General features: G+C 29.9%; 2 protein-coding genes across 3 annotated transcripts in view; one reads left to right on the top strand and one right to left on the bottom strand.

The window, feature by feature from the left end:
* MED31 (mediator complex subunit 31) overlaps nt 1–23,716 on the bottom strand; it is a 55,322-nt gene extending 31,606 nt beyond the window's left edge. Inside the window, exons 1-2 of one of the 2 annotated variants that reach the window (XM_067281408.1) lie at nt 23,597–23,703; nt 23,123–23,188 (exon numbers count right to left, since the gene is read on the bottom strand). In XM_067281408.1, coding sequence (XP_067137509.1) covers nt 23,123–23,188; nt 23,597–23,609 — 79 coding nt within the window. In that variant the 5' untranslated portion in view covers nt 23,610–23,703. Of the gene's footprint in view, nt 1–23,122; nt 23,189–23,596 lie in introns of both variants that reach the window. The other variant, XM_067281409.1, reaches the window with a different exon arrangement.
* A 2,283-nt stretch (nt 23,717–25,999) lies between these two features.
* Nucleotides 26,000–26,780, top strand: part of PhKgamma (phosphorylase kinase gamma) — a 37,860-nt gene continuing 37,079 nt past the window's right edge. The window contains exon 1 of the mRNA XM_067281401.1: nt 26,000–26,165. The gene's annotated coding sequence lies outside the window, so the exon portion shown is untranslated. The remainder of the gene's footprint in view (nt 26,166–26,780) is intronic.

The raw sequence follows: 26,780 nt of genomic DNA, 5'->3' as shown, positions 1-26,780 counted from the left end.
ATAACATCTAATTATTATGTGAAAATTTCACAGAGCTACAAGTTTTTTTACTAATAAATTTATAGAAGAAAATTTAAGAATTGGCTATGTGCCAGTAGTTTTGTCCACCACTGTAGTTAACCGGGACCTCCTGACCCCAGTTTTTCCATATCCAGTCTTGGCTTTCATCTATCTAACTCTGTTCTTGAGATTAAGGACAAGCATCAGATGGATAGATGACAGTAAAAATTTATAGGTCTACGGTTTTTTCAAATTGCAGTCCAATAACTTTCAATCTGAGCATATATTGACAATGACAATAGCTTAATACAATGGCACAAACACATAAGCATGCACTTCTGTATTACCTTCACTAACCCATCTCTTGAATATGACACAGTATATAAATCTTAACAGGGAAGTGGCTACTGAGAAATCCATCCGAAATACTGAAAAATTTACCTTTGTACTCATTGGCCACTATGTAATTTAAGTGCAGGCATTTATGAACTGTCCCAATTATGTAAAGTATAAAAATAAATGAATATATTTCCTTTGTCTAATAATAATAATAAAACAAAGTTGGAAAAATTAAAAATAATTCTATCATCAATATTAAAATTATTAGACAGTCTAAATAAGTGTGAATCAACTTTAACTTGCAAGTGAAATTTAAGACTGACATATAACCTGCCCCATCACATAATACACACCCTTTCAAATATAACCCACAGGTTATCCACCCAAAACTATAGTAATTAATAATTTTTTTCTAAATGACTTAATTTTACACTGTTTCACTTTTGTTTTTATATTTTGTTCAAATGTAATGCGTAAAATGTAAACAGTAATATGAAACTATTTTGTTAAGAACTACATGTACAGTACAAAGTCAGTTATAGTGTTAATTTGTGCCATGCCTTAGTTTTGTGACTACTATATTTGCTCTGAAAGCAATTCTATAATAGTTTCACTTACATTTTTCTCACTTACGTAATAGTTTTCTCAGTTTCCTTGATAAATATAAATGGAAGTTTGACTATTTTTTTCTTTCTTTGACAATGTCCTGTTTTATATTCAAATATTTCTGATCACCTTATATATAATATGTCTAATTATCATTAAATTACTATGTGGGTATGAAAAGAGAAAGAATAGCAGATTGATTTTTTGTGAAACTTTAAGTTAGTTATCTGTCTTGTTTTGAATTCCAATCCTGATAAGATGTAATTCAATGACAACATATAACATGGTAACAAACAACTAAGTGATATTGATGACAATATAATAAGAAAAAAGTCAAGAACATTGCAACACACATTTGAAATGTCAGATCATCCATTAAGTACTGTTTTTTTTAAAATAATTTTAAATAAAAATAATGCATAAATTATACTTTAAATCAATTATATTCTTTACAACAATATGCCACTTATCAATTTTTCATTCCATTTGAAAAATCCAGTTAGGTTTGATATGATAAATGCTTCAATTGCATTTCTGAGATTCTATGTTTGCAAACCTTTTAGAATCTATATACAAGGTGTGTTCCATAAGTAATGCGACCAATTTTTTCATGAAGCGACGATATGCTGTAACTTGTTCTAACCTGCTGCACTAAGTGGCGAAGGGTGTTAGCTTCAAAACTCACCTGGTCTTATTTGCCTCCAAGCTGCTGGCAGATGAGGACGTTCGTTTCTGTGAACCCCATTTTGAGTTAATGTAAAACGATGCAACGGATCATTTTGTGAAGCAATGTTACGCTATCAAATTTTGCGTTAAACTTGGGAAGTCCACCACCGAAACCTTTACATTAATTCAGCAGGCCTTTGGGAGTGATTGCTTGTCCAAATCACAAGTTTCCGATGGCACAAGTCGTTCAAGGATGGCTGAGGAGGAGTCACGACAAACCCACAGTGGACGTCCATCAACCTCCTGAATCAACGAAAATGTGACGCGTGTGTGTGATTGTTGAACTCTGACCAACGACTGAGCCTTCAATTGATAGCAGACAGTAAACATGACAAAAACAACCATTTATCGCATTGTGACCGAAGACTTAAACATTAAAAAGGTGTGCACCAAACTGTCCCAAAAGTGTTGACCAATGAACAAAAGGACATGCCAAGTGCTCCGGTGCAAGAGCTCTTGGAAATGTGTGAAAATGATTCAAATTTTTTAAACTCAGTTATCACCTGTGATGAGTCATGGATCTTTGAGTATGACTCTAAGACAAAAAGGCAGAGTTCAGAGTGGCACACCCAGCATCGCCGCGCCCCAAGAAGGTATGCATGAGCAAGTCTAGGATCAAAACCATGCTCATTGTCTTCTTTGACGTCAGAGGTATTATGCACCACGAATTTGTACCTGCCAAGACCACTGTGAATGCAGCTTTCTACTTGGAAGTGCTCAAAAAAATGATAAAGGAGGGTCGTGCGTTGCCAAAGCAACGTCAAGGACGTGTGGAAACTTCATCACGACAACACACCAAGCCACAGTGCCTTCGTTTTCAACGATTTCCTGGCCAGGACCCACACCCCATTGGTTTCCCAGCCTCCCTACAGTCCTGACCTTGCTCCCGCCAATTTTGTTTCCTGCAAATGAGGACACAAAAACTCATTTAAAAGGGGCCATGAAAGGGAAACATTGGAACACAATTGTAAACATCAAGGCTTATGTTACACTGGTTCTAAAGGACATTCCGAGAAGACCTTCCAAGCTGGAAACATCGCCTTCATAAGTATCGATGCAGGAGGGTGCTACTTCAAAGATTTTTGACTAATTGTAAGAATATGTTCAATAAATGATTTTTTATAAATTTGGTCACATTACTTATGGAACGCACCTTATATTAATAATTTTGCATTTTGGAAAAGATGATAGTATAATGGAGCCAGATAGAAAATAGGAAAGTTATAAAACCTCCTAGTTCAATCTTAGTTTTGCCAGCGATTGCTTTTGTCATACTTAATCTAGAATGGCATTGTTACAAGATCAAACTTTTAGATACAATCAAACAAGATAGATATTTTCTGATAAAGCAGTACATAGATTGCCTAGATGTTGACTATGTGTCTTATTGATATTTGTTTGATTCTGGATTAGCAGTTCAAAGTAAACAAGGCCTTTCATATCCTACAAATGCAGAGTATTATCTTTCTAGGATGTAGGACTCTTCTTTGATGGAAGATTTTGGAGGAGTATTTTTGTCAACCCATTTTAACTTCCACTTAATATTGTTATAAACTATCTATATTTTTGTCACTTGTGATTCAATCAAAAATAAACTGGTTTTGTTGTCAACAAATCAAAAATGAGTAAATTCTTATACAAGCCATGACAAATTCATTTGAGTTAATGCAACACCTATTTTCAACTTTAGCATTTAAAGATTCTTGAAAAAATTTCTAATGTACAGTAGAAGTGGTCAAATGAAACTTCACAGAAAACTCCTCAGTGGATAGATAAAATTAGGCTTCCACTAATGCTAAGAAATCATCTTCATTGAACACAAATGGTCAGCCTCCAACTCAATTACACATTCGAAACTTTGTAAATTGTGTTTGACAGAAGTTGATACTTTATGGATATAGGATGTCAGAAACATTTTTATTTTTTTTTTATCATAACACACACATTATTTCCTTGTTTAAAATTCATATAGCATATAGTATAGTATCTTATATGTCAATCTTATTCAAGCTGTGGTCTGCAGCCCAATGCTGGTCCACAATTTATTACTGTACTATAACAAGATTTTACTTAAAATTTCATAATTTCATAGATCATATTAATAAACTATTTAAAAGCAGGTCATTTTATTTTGTTTTTCTTTATTGTTTAAACAACTTAGTGCCTAGGATGGACCGGTAATTGAAATCAGCTTGAAAAATTTCTTAAAATCAGCCCATAAATGCATTTTTTTTCAAAATGATTAAAACCAAATTTTGTTAATGCATTTTTCTTACTAATTCAGTCTAAAAATAAAAAAAAAATGCATTTGAACTGTATCATAATATAATTATGTTTTATTTAATTTCACAAAAATACTGGTCCAAGAGGAACTGGAATGAAGAAAAACTGATCTATGAATACAGAAAGTTTGAGAAGTACCATTATGTTTCATTTGTTGTTTACAATTTTTTTTTTATAAAAGAGTAAGTTTTAACACTCAGATATATCACATTGTTGTCAGATTACAGTGAATATTTATCAATTAAAAACAAAGTGTATGGGAATGAATACATTTAAATTTAGACGTGATCTACATTACAATAAAAAACAAAAATTAAAAAGCATCACTTATGAGATGACCAAATACAAGTGAAATTCTTTAAAAAGGGAAATACATAATTTAAAAAAAAAAATGGCACAAATGTTTTATAAATTTTGAGTTTATAACCGAAATCTTCTGATAAATATGAATTAATTGAGAGTTAACTATAAAGTGATTCTAGAACAATCATAAATATTTCAACACAGTACAATAATATTAGCAAATCCTTCAAATAAAGAGTAAGCTAAAATCAAGTAAAAGAAACTGAATATTTATATTTCATTTTTTCAATGAAAAACTAAAGATATATAAAAGTAATTGGACCTTAGTACAAAATAGAATAATTAATTGAAATTTATAAGAGAATTGTGTAATAAAATAGATTTGAAATGAATAATAATACATAATGGAATAGTTGAACATTGAAGTTATTAATGCTGTGATACTTAATCATCTTAACAAAAAGAACTGCTTTAAGGAATAGCACTGATCAATTATAGAAAAAAAACTTGGAAAGATGTAATAACAGTAGTAGACAAAACCAGAGAACATTTCAAAAACTATTGGCAGATAAAAAAAGCACTAAAGACAAAGAAAAATGAAAAAAATTGTATAAATTTATGTATATGATTATGATATTTATGATTTATCTCTCATTTGCAATAAACTTCTCATAAACCTTATATATTAACCCTCCTTTGAGATCTTGTATAGGTTGTTACATGATCCAAGGGAATGCTCAGAAAAATTTAAAAAGTTGCCATTTCATCAGTTTTAATTTTTTTTTTTGTCATTTCAAATCATTTATCACCACCAGTTTTACATACTAATTAATGCAGGTGTGTAGCCTTATCAGTTTTGAGTCTGGAAAGCAAAAGTAACATGTTAAACTCTCACTTAGATATAGGAATAATTTTTGAATAATTTTGAGCAACACATTTGTTCACAATGCTTAAACAGTATTTCACAAGTTCTGTTTAAGCAGACACAACAGAACTTGTCACAATTTCAGACACGACAGAATTTTTTTCAGAACACAACAGAAATTTTTTTCAGTATGCTAAAGCATACTGAAAAAAAATTGAAGTAAAAAGATGTCACTCCAAAAAATTCTCCAAATTTTCTGTCAATTAATAAAAATCCCCAACCTAGAAATGCTGGGCAGCATTGCAAGAAAACTGCATTTGGTTCTTAACATCAGTTCCTGCTTTCCTGTTCAAACTTGCTACTTGATGTCATGACATCACTAGATGTGCTGCACAGGACTCCTATCATACAGCAACTCAACATTCTGCTGTTTTTCTTGAAGCATGCTTTGTAATTCAATTTTACTCTGAATGTTAAAATAAGAGGACTAGTTTTTATTGCCATTTTAATAAAAATATTGGCAAATAGCTATTTTGGCACTAAGCAGCACAACCTGTGATCCTGATTTTAAACTTGATAAGCTTAGGCTCCTCATTGCTTTCTGATACATTGAGATCCATACAATAGCATTTGGATCAATCTTTAGACCAGGGATGTCCAACTAGTGACCCACGGGCCGCACTTGCAACACACAATATTTTTATGTGGCCCTCTGCACCCTACATTTTTTAGGTACATTTTCATTTATTTTGGTAAAGTATGTCATAAAAATTATTCTCGTTTCACTGGATACACTTTGATGTCGTAATGATGTAATTGGTGCTAGAAAACTGTTATGTATGTGGGATAGTACATATTGTTATGAATAATTCTTTTCATGCATGAAAAACATCAAAACTGCTAAAAGAAATAGATTGAGTGATTCCCATTTAACTAACATTCTTACAATTACGACTAGTAACATAAACACAGATATTGACATTATTATAAAAGGAAAGCAACGTCAAAAATCGCATTGAATTTATTTTTATTTTGTGCAAGTATGATTTTTTTACTGTCAATAATACAGTATTTTTGTAATTATATATAATATATATATATATATATATATATATATATATATATATGTTACCGGCCAAACCCGATTTCAGGCCAAACTGATTTAAAATTATTATTCAAGTATATTAATGGTGAAAAGGCAATCAATTAGATGAACAATATTTATTCAAACATAGTCTACTTAATTATAAAAATGGGGTTAATGTTACCCTAGGTATCGAAGGTGGCGGCTTGTATCCGATTCCAGCAATCAGAAGACAGGGAACAGTGGGGATGCACGTTCTAACCTAACCTATTCTAATAATAGGTTAGGTTAGAACGTGCATCCCCACTGTTCCCTGTCTTCTGATTGCTGGAATCGGATACGAGCCGCCACCTTCGATACCTTGGGTAACATTAACCAAAAATGGTATTGATTAGAAGTGACAACACTTGTACAAAACTATAAAATAAAAATAAGCTTATCAGTACTTATCAGTTTGTATTTTTTTTATTAAGCCATTCACTTTTAAAAGGTAATTGAATTTTTGAAAATATTTGCAAAAGTTAAATGAAATAATAAAAATAACTTGTAGAGTCAAACTAAAATTAAAAATGAACTTATTTGTGCTTCTTAGTGTAACATATAAAATATTTAATCTTTTATTTATTTTTACAGGATGTACTGTGGTGGCATTTTGAATTACACAAAATCATTTTTTTTACATTGGCACCTATTTATAGTACATAAATCAGTTCGGCCTAGGTCAAACTAGTTAAGCCTAAAGTATTTAGGACAAACTAGATTGTCCTGGGCTAAACTAGTATATCCTGACACGTGTTGGACAAACTAGTTTGGCCAGTAACATATATATTTGTTCATAAAATTTGATATTCATATTTTGAACTTTTTAAAAGCATATATTTATATAAGGTACCTTTGTGGCCCACTGAACATAAGTAAATTTCTAATTTGACCTGCAAAGAAAAAAGGTTGGACAACCCTGCTTTAGATTCATAATTGCTACTTCATGAGTTGTTACCTAATAAATTATACATCTAACAACACTTACATATCCATGTGGTCATCCTTCATTGATAGAAAACAATTACAAATCTCTCTAAACTTGGATTTCAAGGCTTCTATTCTTGTTTCACTGCTCATATCTTATCAATTCTACTCTCTTTTGATACCAATGAAACCGTATTGTGATTTATGTTGCTCATCCAACAAAACCTTTGAAACTCCAGTGAAATATGTTTACAAATCAGCAAACGTTTTCGACCCCATCTGGGTCTTCCTCGGGCTACAGTTTTAAGGAATTCAAATACGTGTGAAATGGAACAGCAAAACCAAAGCGAATGTGATTCAAATTTAGAATGAAACGGTTACGGAAGACCCAGATGGGGTCGAAAACGTTTGCTGATTTGTAAACATATTTCACTGGAGTTTCAAAGGTTTTGTTGGATGAATTATATTTCCTCCAGTATTCGATAGGACGTTCATTTGATTTATGTTGCTTTATGCTGACACAATGAAGTGACTTTCTTTCAAACACTTGGCAGGTTATTCATCTTTATTCAGTTAGAACGCAAAGGTACAAATTGCGTTTCAGGCATTCGTCCCGCCTCAGCTAACTTAAAAGTACAATTCTACTATCCTATGATTCAACTTGTGTGAGTTGATATTCTTTAACTTATTTTTATGTACTACATTGCTTTCTATATTCTCTGAATTCTGCACTTTTTCATCCTTTCTGTACATATTCCATCCATTTATTCACATATTGAAGATTTAGATCAGTGGTTCCCAAAGAGGTCTGTACTGTCCACTGGTGGGCATTGAAAAGATCTAAAGAGGCTTTTTTGGTCCAAAGCAAATTTAGGGGTGTTGAGGACCAACCGTTGACCCACAGGCAATACTCATAAGAATGTGCTGAAAAGTTTGATTAATACTAAAAATCATTGAATGCATGCTTCAACAAATAGTTCTAAATGTCTTTTAAGCAAGATCAGTCCATATTAAAAGTACAAAGTGTTTTGTTCCCAATACCTTTTTGTCTAGTACAGTACATGAATGAGTCGTAGCATGTGCAATGCACCACATAGAGCACAATAGTGTGCATATGTATGTTCCAGCTCCGTCAACAAAGTTTATATTTACCAGTTTGCACAAAAGTGGTAAATATAGGTATTGGCAAACTGGTAAATGAACCTCAAGACTTTCATAGAATGTCTCTTTCCACATACATCAGGCCCTCACCATCCAGTTATCATTGTGAACCTAGCTAAACACACAATGGATATGGTAAAAAGAGTCCTCTTAGTGCTTGCAGGACAAAAAGTCAAAAATGCATTTGCTTCATTAATCAAATTTTATTTTATTTCAAAGTGTGTCACCTGAAGATGATTTGCATTAACATTGTGTTAAAACAATTTGTTATACTGTTCAACTAATTAATTTTAATTTGAAACTAATGTTCTATTCCATTTCATAAATGATTGTGAATATTCCAGGTACTTTCCCAATAGCACAGACATTTCCAGTGGATGGCTTCTCTATGACAACAAAAAATGTCAACGTACATCTCCTTGTTGACTGTGCAATTTTCAGGTATAAATTTGTAGTGAACATCCTGGCAGTCAAAGAAGACCTCCAACATGACTTTCCCTTTATTCCTGTCCTGCTTGAATTTCATGGACCACGATGAGGTGGGTGACTTCCATTCCATGGACTGTTGTTTGGTTGAGGATCATACAAGAAAGATCAGGTTTCATCACCCATGATGTCAAGAAATTCCAGATTCTTATCAGCCAGTTCGATGAGACCGCCACATAATATCTTTTGAGTCTGTTGCTGGTCTGCCATGAGCATTCGTGGCACCATGTGTTGGTAAACACGGTGCATGTTCAATTGATCATGCAGGATGGAATGACAACTTTCAACCAAAATTTCTGCTGTCTTGCCAATCTCTCAATTGACTGCAATCAGTTTGACCTCACAATCTTGCATACAACCAACACTTTCTCCTCAGACATTGATGTCGACAGACGACCACTTCGCAAATCATCATTAATACTTTCCTGTTCCTCACGAAAGCATTTATGCCAGACATAAACTTGAGAATGCTTTATGGCAGATTCACCAAAGGTGTTCACCAAGGTCTCAGTGGGTTTTTTTCCCCAATAACACACAAAATTTAATATTTGCACATTGTTCTTCCATGGACATTTTTTCCAGACTCCATTTCACAATTTCTCATTAACACAGACTTCAGTGAATGGTAACTCGTCATCTTCACAGCAAATACAAACAGGTTTGAACATGTTTCTCTATTCCTGACATGTTTAGCTAAGACTTACATTACATGTTCCCTTTTCCATTGCCTGTAATTGACTAACCCAGCATAATTCCAGGAACTTTTTGAAGCTACATCATATTACAATTAATAAGACTAACATTACTAAACTCAAAAGACATGAAAATCTAACATAGATTTATCAGTTACATTTAAAACTTTGTTATTTATCTAACAAGTGAATGCTTAAAAATATAAAATAATAGAAACAAGATACATCTTGCAATTTTACAAATTCAAAAAATATTATTTAATTTTAGGAATATCATACTTCCTTAACCAGGTAATTCATCAAATCTAAAGGCTCATTCAGACATATCTAGTAATTTAGTCAAGTGGTTAGTAGTCATTTACTAGGTAAATGGTTTAGTACAAAAACTTTCCAGACTAGTACAGTTGAGCATCCTAGGAGCTTCAAGATGGATAAATGTACACACATTTGTGCAATACCAAATAATGTTATAATATTGAACTAATGAAGTTGACTATAAATAATTCAGTCTAAATATGTTTAGTTGTTAAACATCAACCAACAGCCAAATTAATCAGGCAGAAATTATGCTACGAATATTAATTAGAAATTACATGTAATTTCTAATTAATATTTGTAGCATAATTTCTGCCCAATTAATTTGGTTGTTGGTTAGATGTTTACTGATACATCAGGTTCTTGTGGATGTTTATATTTATATATTTAGTTTGTAAGTGATAGTGGTGGGGTTGCTACTTGAGCAGAAAAATGAAATTAAATGGATTTACTAAACAATCATTTTATTAAACTAGTCAATTAAATTTTACAGTCCACACACAGTAAGTTACTAAATTACTGAATGTGTCTGAATGAGCCTTAAGTGCAAGTGACTTTATAATGTCTGAAAAGATTAATAAAATTCACCCTTGCAACAAAACTGATTCCACACCAAAGTAGGTTACTGAGATTATCAAAGAGGAAAAATTATTATTTATTATGCCTTTGTGTCCTTTCTATCTTAATTTAAATTTAATTTGTATACTAGTACTTTTTATATATTAACAGGACTTATTATACTGGAAAATATGGATGCAGATATTTAGTCTTACAGATCAAAAATAATGTTTTTTATTTAGTTCACCTGTGAACTAAGGTGAACTAAATAAAAAACATTATTTTTGATCTGTAAGACTAAATATCTGCATCCATATTTTCCAGTATAATAAGTCCTGTTAATATATAAAAAGTACTAGTATACAAATTAAATTTAAATTAGGAAAAATTATTAATTAATAGTAATAAAAAGCAAACATTATTACAGAATTTTTTTTACATTTTATCATCAATTTAGAAAATAAAGTATTTATAATAAGAGGGATTTTTTTCTTTCATAAAAACTATATTAAAAACATACAAAATATTGAAAAAAAAATTTATACTTAATTAATGTAAAATTCATCTATTGAACAATAAGAAACTTTGATAAAGAGAGTTCCAATAATTTCAAAAACCTGTGACTTTTATTTAAAACATTTTTCTAAAATTAATCTCAGCTTTTTTTTAGCTTTTTTAAATTAAATGTGATTTTTATAATTTTTATAACATGGTTCCATTTAAAACTTCAATGTAACCCAATTACTTGTCTACAGCAAGGAGGGTTAATTTTACCATGATTCAAGAGACCTGACTCTTCAGAATAATATAGAAAGAAATATTTGATTCTATTATATAGTTTTGGACATATTAGTTTGTAACACTGTGGTGCATTCAGTATATATATATTTTCTCTGTTATAAAAGTTCTCACAATGATTGATAAAATACGAGATCTGTCCAGAAAGTTTGCAAACTTTGCAAATAGAAGTTGTTTGCATTTACCTAAAAGCTAGTTGGTTTTGTTGCCTTTAAACTGGTCCCCTTCAAATCCAGTGTTTCTGCCATAAAAAAACCTTTCCTGAAATGCTTCTTTTAGGATGATGAAAAGCTCTAGTGTTGCCATCTTTACAAAATCACTGATCCAGTTGGCAGGTCAGGTTTGTTCGAACAGAAGTTCCTGACGCACGCATAATGTCATTTTACAATGCGAAGTATAACATGCATGCTGGTTCTAAATCAGTTACAGTTACAGTTAGGGACTTGTGTAGGAGTAACATACAAGCAAAAAAAACAGGTCAAGAGGCAGGTTGCACGTCACGCATCACCATAAACAGAGTAACGTGGCGGAATGGCAGATGAGTTTCAGTGAGTGAGAGGTCTTTCGTTGTTCAAATGATGTAAATTTATAAAAATATTTGCAAGAACTTTGTTTCATCGTAATTTCACAATTTCTACGAAATTTCCAGACAAAATTAATAATTCACCCAGACAGTGAGTCAATTCCCGGACAGGTGGTAACACTAAACAGCTCACTGGCAAATTTACTGTAATGAATTCAAAATGGCAACTCGCCCCTCACTGTCTGCGCCATTCCCGACTTTCGCCCTGCTCGGGGCGTTGTTTGGACTTGAAGTGCCAGAGACAGACTGGGGATTTGGTGGAATTTTGACTTTTGATTTGTTCGAAAAGAGCGAATAGATCATGAAACATGTCGCAGGCCTTGCTCGGGCCGATGTCTACTTGTTTCTCAATTTAGATTTTCAGATTCCTACTAGCGTCCATAGAGGTGACGACTGCCTGGATAACCTTGTCAAACACCACGGGAGATGGGACATAACCGACTGACATTTTGATATCTCCTATTCTATAGACCCCCTATTCCGTGCCTATTCTACAGACCTATCCAGTAGACCTCCTATTCTGTGCCTAATTACTTGTGGCAACTTTTGAAAGCAGATTTTAATTTGGAAAACAAAAATAAGTATTCTAGGGCTTAGTCCAGTGAATATGGAAGTTGAGGAACAAGTAGTATTGAGTTCTTGGCCAAAAATTCTGATATCAACAGTGATGTGTAGGCAGGTACATTTTCTTGATGCTGTTCTCTCCAAATAGTTGATTTTTCTTCTTCTTCACTGCTTCAAAAAGACATTTTATCACTTCCAGACGGTGTTCATGGTAAATAACAGTTTCAGAATAAAAAAAAAAACAGTGAGCAAGACTGAACTTGTTATGCACTTTTGGGTTGAAGTGAAGATATTCCCACTCACTCTGATGACCAAATCTTTTTTCCACATCATGGCCATCGACCCTTGTCTCATCCCCAGTGATGTTTTTCGTGAAATTTTCATCAGACCTAGCCATTCCAGAAGCTCTTCACTCACCGAGAGAAAAATCACAAAATGCAATCAACACATGTTTACAGAAATGAATGTAACACAACAATAAACGAAGATAGTACACAAAACTTGCCACTAGACAGCAGTGCAAGCTGCATTCAGATTCAATTATTGGATGATGCATAATTTAAAAAGTTCATGAACTTTCCAGACAGACTTCATACACTTTACATCTGTGGAATACTCCATCATTATTTATTGATTTTTGAATATATTAAAATTTTGTAATCCTACAAATATATTTGCAATTTTTGATAATGATGATAGTTATGTTAAAATAGATATTAAAAGTATCTGATAAAAATGAATTTTGATGCAATCTGCAGCTTCAAGAAATTTATATTACTTTGCAGTCTTCAGCCCATTGCAAAATTCACAATTCTGTCCTGACTATAATATAATATAAATTTAAACACTCAATATTAACTAAAGTCAAAATTAATATTACAATTAAAATTTTGATATTTGAAAAATTAATTCAAAATTATCTATGTATTTATAATAAAGAAATTTTAATTAGTATCATATAAAAATAAAAGAAGAAAATATTAAATTTAAAAGATTTATTTATTTATTATTCTTTTGTATTCAATTATTAATTATTATAACATAAAATAACAATATAATTTTAAATGTTTAAAAATTGAACATTTTAAATTATATTATTAAAAATCTTAAATTTATAATAAATAATCCTCTAAAATAAAAATAGAAAAACCTATTTTTTTTATTTGTATTATTCTACCAATTCTAAATTACAATAATAAAAAAACAAAATAAAGGATTCCATAATTAAAATTATTTTATGCTTATGCAGAAAAAAAAAGCATTTAAAAACATTCATTTTTCTTAAATTGACCATACTGATGAGAAAAGAATCAAACATTTCACAGTCCTTGTCAGACAAAAGTTAGTGTATTCAGAAAGTGTATTCAGCTAAACCTATTACAAAATCAATAATCAAAGACTATTTATAACAAACCAGTTCTAAGGAAAGTGATATTTATTGAAATTTTTAAAATAATCTCCAATTTACTGTGACATTGAAACCATAACCAATTTTTTGTAAAAGCAATTAATATTGTAATTTGTAGTATTTCATATTAAAGTTTAAATAAATCATTTTATATTCACTTTTTAGATTTATCTATATAACATCATCACTTTAATCTTTGCTCTTTACTTTTAGAAAGTTCTAAAGCAGGCATGTTAAAGATAGTCTGCGAGACAATTACTTGTGGCTTGCGACATGAATTCAATAATGCTATTTGATTATATTTTATCATCTTGATACCAAAGAAAATGTCATATTTTGTACTTAAACAAATAATACTTGATAAACAAAATTGTTCTTATTTGTATTTTTTTTTATTCACATTACTTAGAGTTATTTATTTTATTTGATTATTTTTATATTTAATTTTTTGTTTACATTAGGTTTTCTCTATTCATCGTTTGAATTTCAAATTAAAGTCTGTGTTCGCAAGATCATTTATTACATAATTCACACTATTTTTCATATAAAATGAGTGTTTTTGAAATATTAGTAAATTACAGTTTATCCTTGTACTTTGAGTTTTGCAATCCTTATTTTCGGATCAGTTTACAGAATTGCTTCAGGCCTGTAAATTGGCCGAAAATGTTTGTTCTGTGACTAAAGTTATTGCTGGAAAAGTACAAATGGTTTTTTTTCTTAATTTATTGTCAAATCTCAGGTTATTAAAAAAAGTTTTTTGAGACAGCTACTTTTGGGCTACTTTTTAGAAAATTTTTGGCTATAAAAGCTAAAAACATCTGGCCCGTTATCATACTCCAGACAAAAAATTGGCCCTTAAGTAGTTTGAGTTTGACACTCCCGTTCTAAAGACACAATAAAAGGAATTCAAGCATACTCAAGCATAATGATTTATCTTTCAGATTCCCCTAACTTAATGCCAATTTTATAATTTTATTGATAACTCTCTCTTAAATGAAGTATTTTTTTCATTTGTAAGTAATTTTTTCTGAATAGTGGCCATGATAAAACGTTTAACATTATTAAATTTGAAGAAGAAACACAAACACTAAGGATTATAGGAGTCAAAACTTCTTTATTGGATAAAATGATTTTAGGGACTTCTCTGTCTTATTATCAGACCTAAAAAACTTGAAACAGAAATGTGAAGAAGATATACTAGTTTCTATTGAATGTTAGAGAAAATTCAAATTTTTGTTTCAATTTTTTCAGTCTGATGATGGGATAGGTCCTGAAAAACATTTTATTCAATAAAGAAGCTTTCACTCCTATAATTCTTAATGTTTGTGTTCCTCATAGTGTTACCATGGAGTCATTATACTCAAAATAATTTTAAAGCTTTTGATACAGATTTAGGCAGAAGCATCAAAACATTTTAATTATGGGCATTTCGATTTTTATTAATGCTTTCCATTATCTCTAATATATTACTATTATAAATGTAATAAAAATTTTGTAATACTGTATTTGTAATGACTATAGTATTTAAAGTAATAATATTGAATAAATTTTGTTTTAAAACTTTCTAAAATATGATAGATCTTTTAAAAAAATTATAATTAAACTAATGAAATTATAATTATGCAATTATAGAAATCATTTTATTCCAAATTTTATCAATAATTCAAAGTTTTATAATCATGTGAAAATTTTTTCCTGTTAATGATATGAATTTTTTGTGCTTTTATGAAATATCACTTGTTTTTAACATACCAGGTGATCATAATTAAAATACTCTTATTCAACACTATTTAGAGAGATATTTAGCAGTCTAAATGCAACCAATTTGGTATGGTAACATTTAAGGATTGTGGAAGACATTTCTGTAAAAAATTAGTTCCAAAACTCACCACTATGGCACTTTTGATGCTGCAAGTCATATTATTGTTGGTTGAGGAAACACTTAAAAAATGTTTATTGAGGACATGTTGCAAATTTCATAGCCTTGAAAGTATTACACTGAACATGAGAAGCATCAGAGATGGTCTGCAACTGAACACTTAATTAAATAAATAAAACTATACTTCCTTACTGAAGAGACAATATAAAATAAAAATAGACAACCATTCCAACTTCAGCAAAAATTCTTTAATCCTAAGAACGTTTTCAAACGCATTAAGCGTCCATCTTCAGTTACTTCTTTAAATCGAATATGAAATTCGAAAAAATATTAATTCGAACAAATATTACGTAAATTAACGGTACGATTACAATAAATAAATAAATAAAAATAAAATAAAATAAACAGGATTATTGTAATTTACAAAATTATGCCAATAATTCATAAACAAATAAAAATAAAACAAAAAATAAAACAAAACACTTAATTGCTTACAGATTTTTACACATTCAGAATGAGGACCCACCTTGAGCAGAGGATACTGCTCAAGGTGCTAAGGTACACTGTATAGCATGATTGTCTTGTGCAAATAAAATGCTTGCTGTGTCAAAAATGCCAGTGGTGAGTTTTGATGATAATTTTCATTCTGCATATTCTGAAATGTCACCATACCAAATTTGCTTGCTAAATGTCTCTCTACAGGTCTAGACAGAATTAAATTAGATTACATTATTTTAATTATGATTACCAGATATATTTCTACTGCAATATACCTACAGTGAATAAATAATTTATATTATACTGTGATTAAAAATATTCAGAATAAAATTTATTTGTTATCATTATCTAATTGTTACTGTATTATTAAACTGAACATGATAAATTTTCAAAATTTAAAATTTATTAAATTTATATTGAATATAATCTAAGAAGTTAATTATAATGATTGAAATTCAATAATTTATCTTAAACTTTATTCACTTTTCAAATAGTCAGATAAGCTGATTGTTTAAATATATCATAACATTTTCAATGCATTCAAATTTAGAATAAACTTTTCTTGGATACTTAGAGAAATTACCAGGCTTTAAAAAGTTTTTTTTTGTTTATTGGCAATATGGTTCAGTTTTAAGAGGTTGGTCCCTTTCTACTCCTAGAGAACAAAGGAATCAAAATTTTGTTTTATCAGTAAAATTAATTAATTTCATTCAAATCTATAAAATAAAGATTTGATTTCACACACAATTCAAAAACTTAAGTGGTAATCTATAATATATGATAATACATAGTAATCTATAATATTAAATTTCAAAATTTAATATTAATTTAAATATTTGTACTATATTAATGTAAGTTTTTTTATTATAATCTAAATGTTATCTTAAATATTCCTCAGAAGAACAAATTAAATACTATAGTTATGTTTTTATTAATTTCAAACTTTATGAAAAAGTTTTCAGAAACAAAAACTTAAAACAGTACTCTATAATTAATAAATTTAATGTTAGAATCAGTTTAAGTATATTTTTTCATTAAATATCTATAAAAAATTTAGATAGAAAACAATATTCTGTGACATTTACAACAAGAGATTTTTTTGTGCATGATATGCAAATAATTCAAATTTTAATGTCTATCTAATAATAAACTTTAATTTGAAATACTTAAAACTGAATGATTAGTATAAAAGTATTAAACATACTACACACTTATTTTTAAGTGTGATGATAATTACATTTATTAATTTTCATGTTACACTTATATCACTACTAATAAATTTAGTTTTAAAAAATTAACACACATCTTGTAAAACTAATACAATTTTTCTCACATTATTCATGATGAAATTTCTGATCGTGCATTTTGCATTAACTTGGTTTTTATTATTTAAATAATTTCATGAGTTGTGGAAAAAGTTTTTTTTAGCAATTTAATTTTATTCATAATAATTATGGAATATCAAAACAAAAATTTAGGTACTCTTCTGTTTTGTTATCCATATGCAATACAACACTGCCTGAGACTACCATACATACCACAGGAAAATGGCACACTTGTGTTTTCTCATCCATTCTTTGACTTTTCCTTTAAGACAAGCTTAAATAGATGAACAACAAAACGGACATTAAGATATGTTTTCTTATCCACGTTGATTCTTTTCCTGTTAGGTATATTAGATAAATATATAGATAACAAAACAGACTTAACTACTTTGTTATCCATTTCCTCCCTTTAGGTCTAGCCAGTGTAGATCTGTATATATCAATATATTGAATATATATATATATACATATCCACAGTGTATTTTTATTTTATACCATAGTACAAAAGGTGTAGAAATGAATACTGTACACAAGTACACCTCAATTTTTATATTCACTCAATAGGGCCTACCTGAAAAATAGAAATTTTTTCTTACTCATTGTCATAGGCCCATCCCCCATCATCAGTGGATCCATACTGATGATGGGGGATGGGCCTATACATGAAGTGATGAAAAATTTCTTTGTCTGGTACTGAGTGAATAGGCCTATAAAAGGTGTACTTGTGTACAGTTATCATTTCTACTCCTAATTTTTGTAGTACTTTATAAAATAAAATACCAAACAATTGCTGGGTTATATTGGGCTATAATAATGTTGCTATTAATAATTACAGCCCCCTGCAATCAATTAGCATTAATCTAAAACTTGGGTTATTGAATGTTTATATTTTAAATAAAAACACAATGAGAGATGGAACAATTTGTCATACAGAAATATTAGTATATGTCTCTTCAATATGGATCTATGCTCATAGATCTAGTCCAATGGTTAATTGTTGAGCTGTTGTCCCCTGAATAGTATTTTTTATGTCCACTACATAATCATCTTTTATTTTCAATTTTTTCCATATCATATAAGGACATTATCACCCAAAGAAATTTTATTTAATGAAAATGTCACTTTTGGTTCCAACCACCTACTTTATGAAGCCCTGGTTTAGGATGTAAATATATAAATAACAAAAGAGATAATACTTAAAATTTATTGCTAATTTATACTTAAGTATATAAATACAGTAGGAGAATTAAATTATTAAGTAGTTTTATGTATTAGATTCTACCCTGTACTTTATGCTACTATTCAATGTTTTAGGCTGAGTTCAGACAGGCTCTTATATTACATTACATCTGGCAAATTAAAGAATACATTATTTAAGGCATTACAAATAATACTTTCTTTGATTGACTAGATGTAATATAATGTAACGTAAGAGCCCGTCTGAACATAGCCTTAGACTCTCAGAATAAAACAACAAATATAAATCAAGACCGCACACGAGGATCAATATAAAATTAGACTCACTTGAACCTTTAACCTGTATTACAATTAAACCTTGTAAATCGAAGAACCCAAAGAACAACCCAGAAGGGGTTAAGAAAACGTTCGATTTACAAGATTTAATCGTAATACACACAGTTTAAAAGTTCAAGTGAGTCTAATTTTATAAAACAACAAATTTACAAGTTTTTATTGACTAAAAATATATAATCTTAAATAAACCAGAATGCTTAAATTTACCAATTTAAATTTTCAATTAATATTTATTGATTTCCATTCATTTTGTCTCATCATGACAAGATAACATTAAAAATAACTGAGTATTTTTCAACAGGAATGCATAATTTACAATGGTAATCAGGGAAAATTTTCACAATAAATAATATTCAGAACACAAACAATATATCAGAAATGAGTTTTATTTTTCAGGAATGACAATATTTATAGTTTACAATTGTTCTAACCAAAATACTGATATTTTTAAATCTTAAATTTGAAAATAATAAATTTACCCAAACAACAGAATAATTTTAATTTTATTCACATAATATATGCTGATTTAAATATAGAAATATTGACACAAAATTTCCTTTTTAAAAACTTTTATATTTATTAAAAAGCATTTACAAACAATAAAAAAATTAATGTATTAAAATTTTCTATGACTACATAGCAAACCAACCATAAAACTTTGCATACATCAAATGACACATGCAATCAAATGTCAAATAATATTTTAACATTTATGATCAGTTATTCATACAGAGAACGAAGTTCAAATTGATAAACTAGAATGACAGATCAAAACACATTAAACCCTTCAATTCCAGCAAAGACATTTTAATTCAATGAACATTCTTGTCCTCTTTTGTACACCATCTTCAGGTCACAATATTCAAGAAGAGAATGTTTGTTCAATTTGGAATGAAAGTTGAACAAACATTCTCTTCTTGAATATTGTGACCTGAAGAAGGCCTACAAAAAAGGACAAAAGTGCTTGTTAAATTAAAATCAAGAGTTACAATTTTCATGTCGACTCTGGATATTTGATCTCAAAAATTGAATTTTATTATTTTTTGTGAATAGTCTAAAACTTCAATATTGTGAAGAAAATATCCAGAGTCGACATGAAAATTGTAACCATATGCAAAAAAGTGGGTGTCTCGTACCTACCACCAGAGGGCTAGAAGCAGTTAAAATAGGATAAGGACAGTATGTATAAGAAGAATTTTTGTGGTTTTAATAGAAAAGTGTCAGATCCTCCAATAAAAGGCTGACACTAGATCAATTTTAACTTTGTGAATTTTCTACATACGTTTTACTTGTTTTTAAAGAAGTTTATTCTTCTAACCATTATTGCTGTTACTTCGGTGGTCGGATTAAAGGATTAATGATAGACTCAAAAATATTTTATTATTTTTTGTGAATAGTCTAAAACTTCAATATTGTGTAAAATCAAGAGGTTTAGAATGATTGTTTTGATACAGAGAACATGTTATTTAAACTGCTTTAAATTCATTAACTTTAGTTCTACTGTATGGATCCTTGGTAATGTAAACAATTTCAGTTCTGTATTTTTGAAGAATTAATTTTGACGAAGTACCAATACATTAATACAATATATTACTAACAATGATTTTGTTCATTATAGACAGGCCTGATCCACAAACGAGAGAAAGCATTCCAAATTACTCATGATAAATTATGAGAATCTCAATCAATGATAGCTTGACATTTTATCACATGGTCATGTAGCCAACCCATATTTATAAGGCATTCTTATATACTTATCATTTATTATATAATGGAAAAAAGTACTCAAATCTTAGTAACTTGTTGCACTGAATACATGTATGGTTATTAAAAATAACTGAAAATGTTAGTTCATTAATTAAAATTTGCTAGAAAAAGTGAGAAAGATATTTTGTTATATTTTATCTAAGTTCTAGCTTACAGCACAGACATTACAGTATACTCCATCCTACAAAAAAATTACTTTTGAAAAGAAATGTTTTGTAATAGCAGTACCCCAACTTGGTAATTTTTTCTTGCAATATACATACTTCTTTATTAATGTAGTTATTGTGCCTTTTGTGTTTTCAGTAATACACATATAATGTTGTGGCAATGCTCAGCACTATACTTTGTGGTACCCACAAAGAATTATTGCAGCACTCTAGAGTTACCATAAATTTGGAATAGCAATCCCAGACATTTACCTAATTATAGATAAAGATTCCAGGGCATCCAGGATACTTTTGACTAGCATTGCCAACTGTTCAGAATTTCCTAAACTATATGAAATATCAATTATATTTTTTAAAATTGTCAGAAAATGAAAATTGTTTGAAAATATTCCGAAAAATAAACAAGTTGGGTTTTTTAGCTTTTCTCTTTCCTCATGAGAAGTTGTAATTGTAATCCAAATTATTTTCATTCTTGGCAGTTCATTTGCCATTTTTCCCCACATTTTTCTTTCTTTCAGTCCTGCAGACACTTGTTTTAAACATATCTATCATGGATTCAACTGAGACAACAGGGTGGTGAGAGTCGAAGTCTGATATATCCAGAACAGATCATTCATGAAACTTCCGGGGATTCCTCAGTTGATTCAAGCCTGGGACCCCACAGCAGTAGGTGATGCCTGAACTGCTGTGATAACTGATGCCTGAACTGCTTCAGTTATCTGTCTGTCTCATCATCCTCATCATCATTAAAAAAAATTCTTCAAAGTTTGTAAATTTTTCTTTTCTATCAGTTTTTCAAGTAGATATTTTTCACACTATGTTTAGAATTTGTTATTCTGAAAGTTGCAAACCACTACAACTTTGGAAAACAGATAGAATTTAGTGAAGATATATGATTTAATCCTTTCTTATAAAGCAAGGTTTCCTATAAAAATGCACAATGAAATGTTAAAATGCAGATTACAGAAAGAAATACATTTAATCTACATATATAAAAAAAAAGCAAAAAATCAGGCATGTAAATGATGAAAATGATTGTTGTTCTTTAAACTCATTGCATTGTATTTTTTTACCAGATAATACTTTGCTTAAAAACTTTATTGGATTTTATATAATAGAATATTTATAATTCACTTTCATGTTTACTAGGTACTTTACACTTGTAGCTGACACCTCTCTGGTGAAAGAATATTGTTCATAATGGAAACACCCTTTCTAATGGAACTGATGTCACACATATCAAACCCAACTAACAACCTGTTTCATGACATTAGTATTGAGAAGAGCAAAATTGCCAGACTAAATCTTTACTAAGCTTTTCTGAACTAGCATTAAATTACTTAAAAATAATTTTAAAATATTATAAAATTCTATTTGTAATAAAAATATATATTACTGTAAAGTTATTTATTTCTTTATTGCATATATAAAAGGAAATGTCATAAAAACAAATTATATCCTCCCCTGAAAATAACAACAAAAAAAATTTAAAAACAAATAATAAAGAATAAAATCAATAGATCAATAGACATGATTAAAAAAATGAAAGATTACATATAATGAATCCTTGTGACAAATACTGAGTAATAAAATTATCATTGTACATAAATAATTTTTTTTCTTTGTTTCTTCCCCACACAAAAATCCTCAACTATTTTTATTTCCAGATACAATACTAGACATTACCATGATTCCAGAACTGTCCGGGCCAAACGCAGACATACAGTAACCCTACCTTAATGTACTGTGGCAGCCCAGTTGAAAATCACTGATCTAGGAATTTGTTCCTTGTGCATATTTGGCATTGTAGTGCAATCAATACATCTCTTGTTGTATATGCCACAGATATTACGGCCGACAGATATATTATAAAGAATAATAAAACAATTGATGTCACATTTCAAATTAAATGTAAACTTTACATACATAATTTATATCTCAGCGAAATTATTATATACCAAATACGTTTATACGTAAGAGCTTTAGCGAAGTATTCTAACGTAATTAAATTTACAAGAGAAGCATTAAAATAAATAGTTTCTTCTATTTTGGATTTAAAATACATTTCAAAAAGTAAATAAATAATAAAAGAAACTGCAGAATTATTAAATAAATAAACTTCAAATTTCAAAAATCATTACTTCAATGTTTATAATTCATTTATAGTTCTCTTATGAACATTATCTACGGAAAAAAAAATGTGTTGGAATAAAAACCTTGTACTTTTTGCCAGTTCTGGCTTGAAATTTTATTGGGCCAGGTGCGAAATTTTCTCACAGGACCTATGTAATAATAAAGAATATTATAAAACTGAAAAAAAGAAACGAAAACGAAAATTTATTTTGGTTTATAACAAAATATAAATTATTATAATTCTCGAAAATGTGTAGGGCACGAACTTTTTAACCTGTGAGATGCGATAAACTACTTTTTAAATGGATTGCATTTGACAAATGAGAAGTTGAACTTTCTAGCAACTCTGGCAACGTGTTTAGCTACTCATCAATTGCATTATTTAATTGTCGTATTGTAAAATTACACGTTAACTTCATCCCCATAAAGTAACAGTACGAAATAGCAAAACGAGTAACACGAATATTTCTTATTGGTTACGAGTATCTCTTGGATGTTTTCATTTTTTATCGTGATACAGCATTATCTACTTCAAAATACGATTACTCATATCTTACCTTTTACAGCCATATTAAATCATAAGTAAACAATTTCATTCAGATAAATATCTGCCGAATTTCAATAAATACGCATAATATTACTATAAAATACAAAGGAAATTTATAACGCCACCTAACGATTCATATATATATATATATATATATATATATATATATATATATTTTTCCAAAACAAAATGCTTGACATTAAAAACTTTAATAAAATATATTTGTTTGTACTTTAAAACTCCCCGCTAATAATAAATAGGATTCAATAAGATAAATTGTGGCGTTCTAACAATAATCATAAATTAGGATTTAATTCATCTGGGGTCTCGTGATTTTTCATAATTTAGATAGGGGCGTTATTTCTATTCTTAATCATGTTGGCTAATTCCATTGAGTAACTTATATACTGTATATATATATATTTTTTTCTTTTTTCACTTTCCGTCGGGTGGGTTTTAAGAAGGTTCCTTGTTTTTAGATCCAACATTGTCAGCCAGACCCACAATAGAGACGCCGAATGGTGAGTGGACGAAGCTCACATATCACGAAGACAGTAAATACCAATCCTGAAAATAGTCATAAACACTGGTTCCAGAACGGTGTACTGACGCCTTTACCGTCTCGGCCATTTACCCATCTACTTGGTGGTTACTTTTTTTTTTTTTTTTTTTTTTTTTAAACACTCTCCGTCCTCTGGGCATTAAAAGGTCCTTTTTAAGTAAGTCTATTTTGGGTTCGGCCAGGCCCACAATGGGACAGCTGGGTAGTGAGGAGCGGGTTCCGACATATCCGGACGACCACCCACTGAAAAAGTCCTGGTGTTTTCTAATCTTTACAGATTCGATCTCAAGCCCTCAAAGTGGTAGGCAGGGCCGGATTTACATAAGAGCATTTGGGGCCTGTGCCCAGGGCCCCCACAAAACTAAAAAAAAATTATGTTTAAACATAATTTTTTTTCTATTACCGCGACAGCCTAGTGTGGCCTAATCATGAGGGCAACAGGCAAAGGAAACCAAACCCGGGAAAAAACTTATGAAACATCGGAAAATTTCGGGAAAAAATTTCACATAGGTATTTTTCAGTTAAATTAAAATAATTAGTTTTACACAATAAAATATATGTATGTTTACAATAACCTTATTTTTAAATGAAATTTACAACTTCCTAGTTCAAATCTAATTGAAAGTACAGTATTTTGTGTAAATTTTCTAAATCATCAAATTTGCCTACTCTTAAAGGGGGGGACCCCCACCAAATTTGTGCCCAGGGCCCCTGGATTGGTAAATCCGCCCTGGTGGTAGGCTGCCTCCGTAGGTAATCGCTCGGCCATCCGGTCGTCCGTGGCTGTTACTGGACCCAACTGAAGAAACAGAGCTGCCCTAGATATGTTTAGATAGGCTAAATATGCCCTCCACTTTCCAACAATAGACCTTTTTTTTTTTTAACTCTTTCCGCCCTGTGGGCACTAAGAGGGCCTCTTTTAGAAGGCCCATTATGGGTTCGGCCAGGCCCACAATGGGGTGACCGGGTGGTGAGGGACGGGGCCCGACATATCCGAACGGACCACCCCCGAAAAATTCCTAGAGATTATTCGACCCGTTTGGATTTGATCCCGGGTCCCCCAGAGCGGTAGGCTGCTACCTTGACTGCTCGGCCATCCGGCCGTCTACAGATGTAATGTACATTGTTACTTCAAGAGCAATGAGCGCAAAAATATTAATTCTTTTAAAATTATGAAAATATCGTTTATAGGGTAGATGTACCAGTTTTGGCCAGCGTAGTACCAGTTCTGGCCAGAGAACAAATTTAACTTAAAAATATAATCACAAATGAAACAAACTTTTATTGTTAACTGTGTGAACAGTTAACAATAAAAGTTTGTTTCATTGGACAGATTTGAATATGTGGTGATTATATTTTTAAGTTAAATTTGTTTTCTGGCCAGAACTGGTACACTGGCCAAAACTGGTACATCTACCCTATCTTAAATTCTAGATCAAACTCTCTTTCTGTAAGCACTGTTTGCTTCAAATTAGAAAGAAACGAGGAATAGTATTTTCCACTACTTTTGATTCATTTTTTTTTTCAAATTATTCCTATTCATTAAAATTAAAAATCTATCTCTTTATAATACGTGAAATTTAAACACAAAATCTCCAAATTAAATATTATTTTCGCAATTGTAGAAATATAAATCGTTAATATTCGACATCCCAAAAATTCAATAAAAATAATTTCATAAAAAATCGATATATATGTATATATATTGTAATATTTATATTTTCAGTTATTTCATATATATTTTAATAACGAAAGGAATATTAATAAATTTCTATATAAATTATAAGAAATCGAAAGAAATGAAATAATTTTCGTAATTATTAAAGTTATAAAATACGAAATTATCGTCTGCCGGAGAAAACTGTCTTTGACGATTTTGTCCACTTGAGTTTGAATTTTGTATCGGGGACAGACGAGGAAATATACAAAGGTCGAACAAGGAATAATATTCCGCTAAAAAATAACTAAATTTAGATTTGCTGCATTACAAAGTGGATTAATTGCCATCATTTTAAAGGTTAGATTCAAGGACACAATTATCCCTTAAACAATAGAAAAAAAATCTTTAATCCATTATAATTTTCTGAATCATATCGATGCATAAGTGATATTAATCTATCCGGTATCGTTTTTAACATTCTTTTATAAATTTATTTACTTATTTACAGTTGTTATTATTTAGAAATTTATATAACGAAGATACGATTAATAACTTTGGTATATTTGTTATTAATTTACATTAAGGTTAAACTGTCATATTTTAGTTCGGGAATTTGTGATTACAGCTTTTAAAAATGAACAAATCTGACATATTAATTTATTCTTATTGTCATTAATATATAATTATGTGAATTATTTAATTCTTTAGGTTTATTATGAATGATTCAATTAATTGATTTAGTAACAACTGTTTATAGAATAGGCTGCATATTAAATGATGGTAATGCAATGAATAATGATTATTTACTGAATATTTTGAGAATTAATATCAAAGTATTTGGTTATCTGGTTCTATATAAGGGAATTTTATTTATAAGTTTAAATAAAAATTTGACTTAACATCGAACATCTCACATCTTCTTTGATGTTAAGTCAAGAAACCTTAACTGTAATAGTACTTTTAATTGTAAAT

Source organism: Centruroides vittatus, unplaced genomic scaffold (assembly GCF_030686945.1).
Source record: "Centruroides vittatus isolate TY-2023 unplaced genomic scaffold, ASM3068694v2 contig_918, whole genome shotgun sequence".
Taxonomy (NCBI): domain Eukaryota; kingdom Metazoa; phylum Arthropoda; class Arachnida; order Scorpiones; family Buthidae; genus Centruroides; species Centruroides vittatus.
The sequence above is the reverse complement of the archived record's forward strand: the minus strand, read 5'-3'. Positions and strand labels throughout refer to the sequence as shown.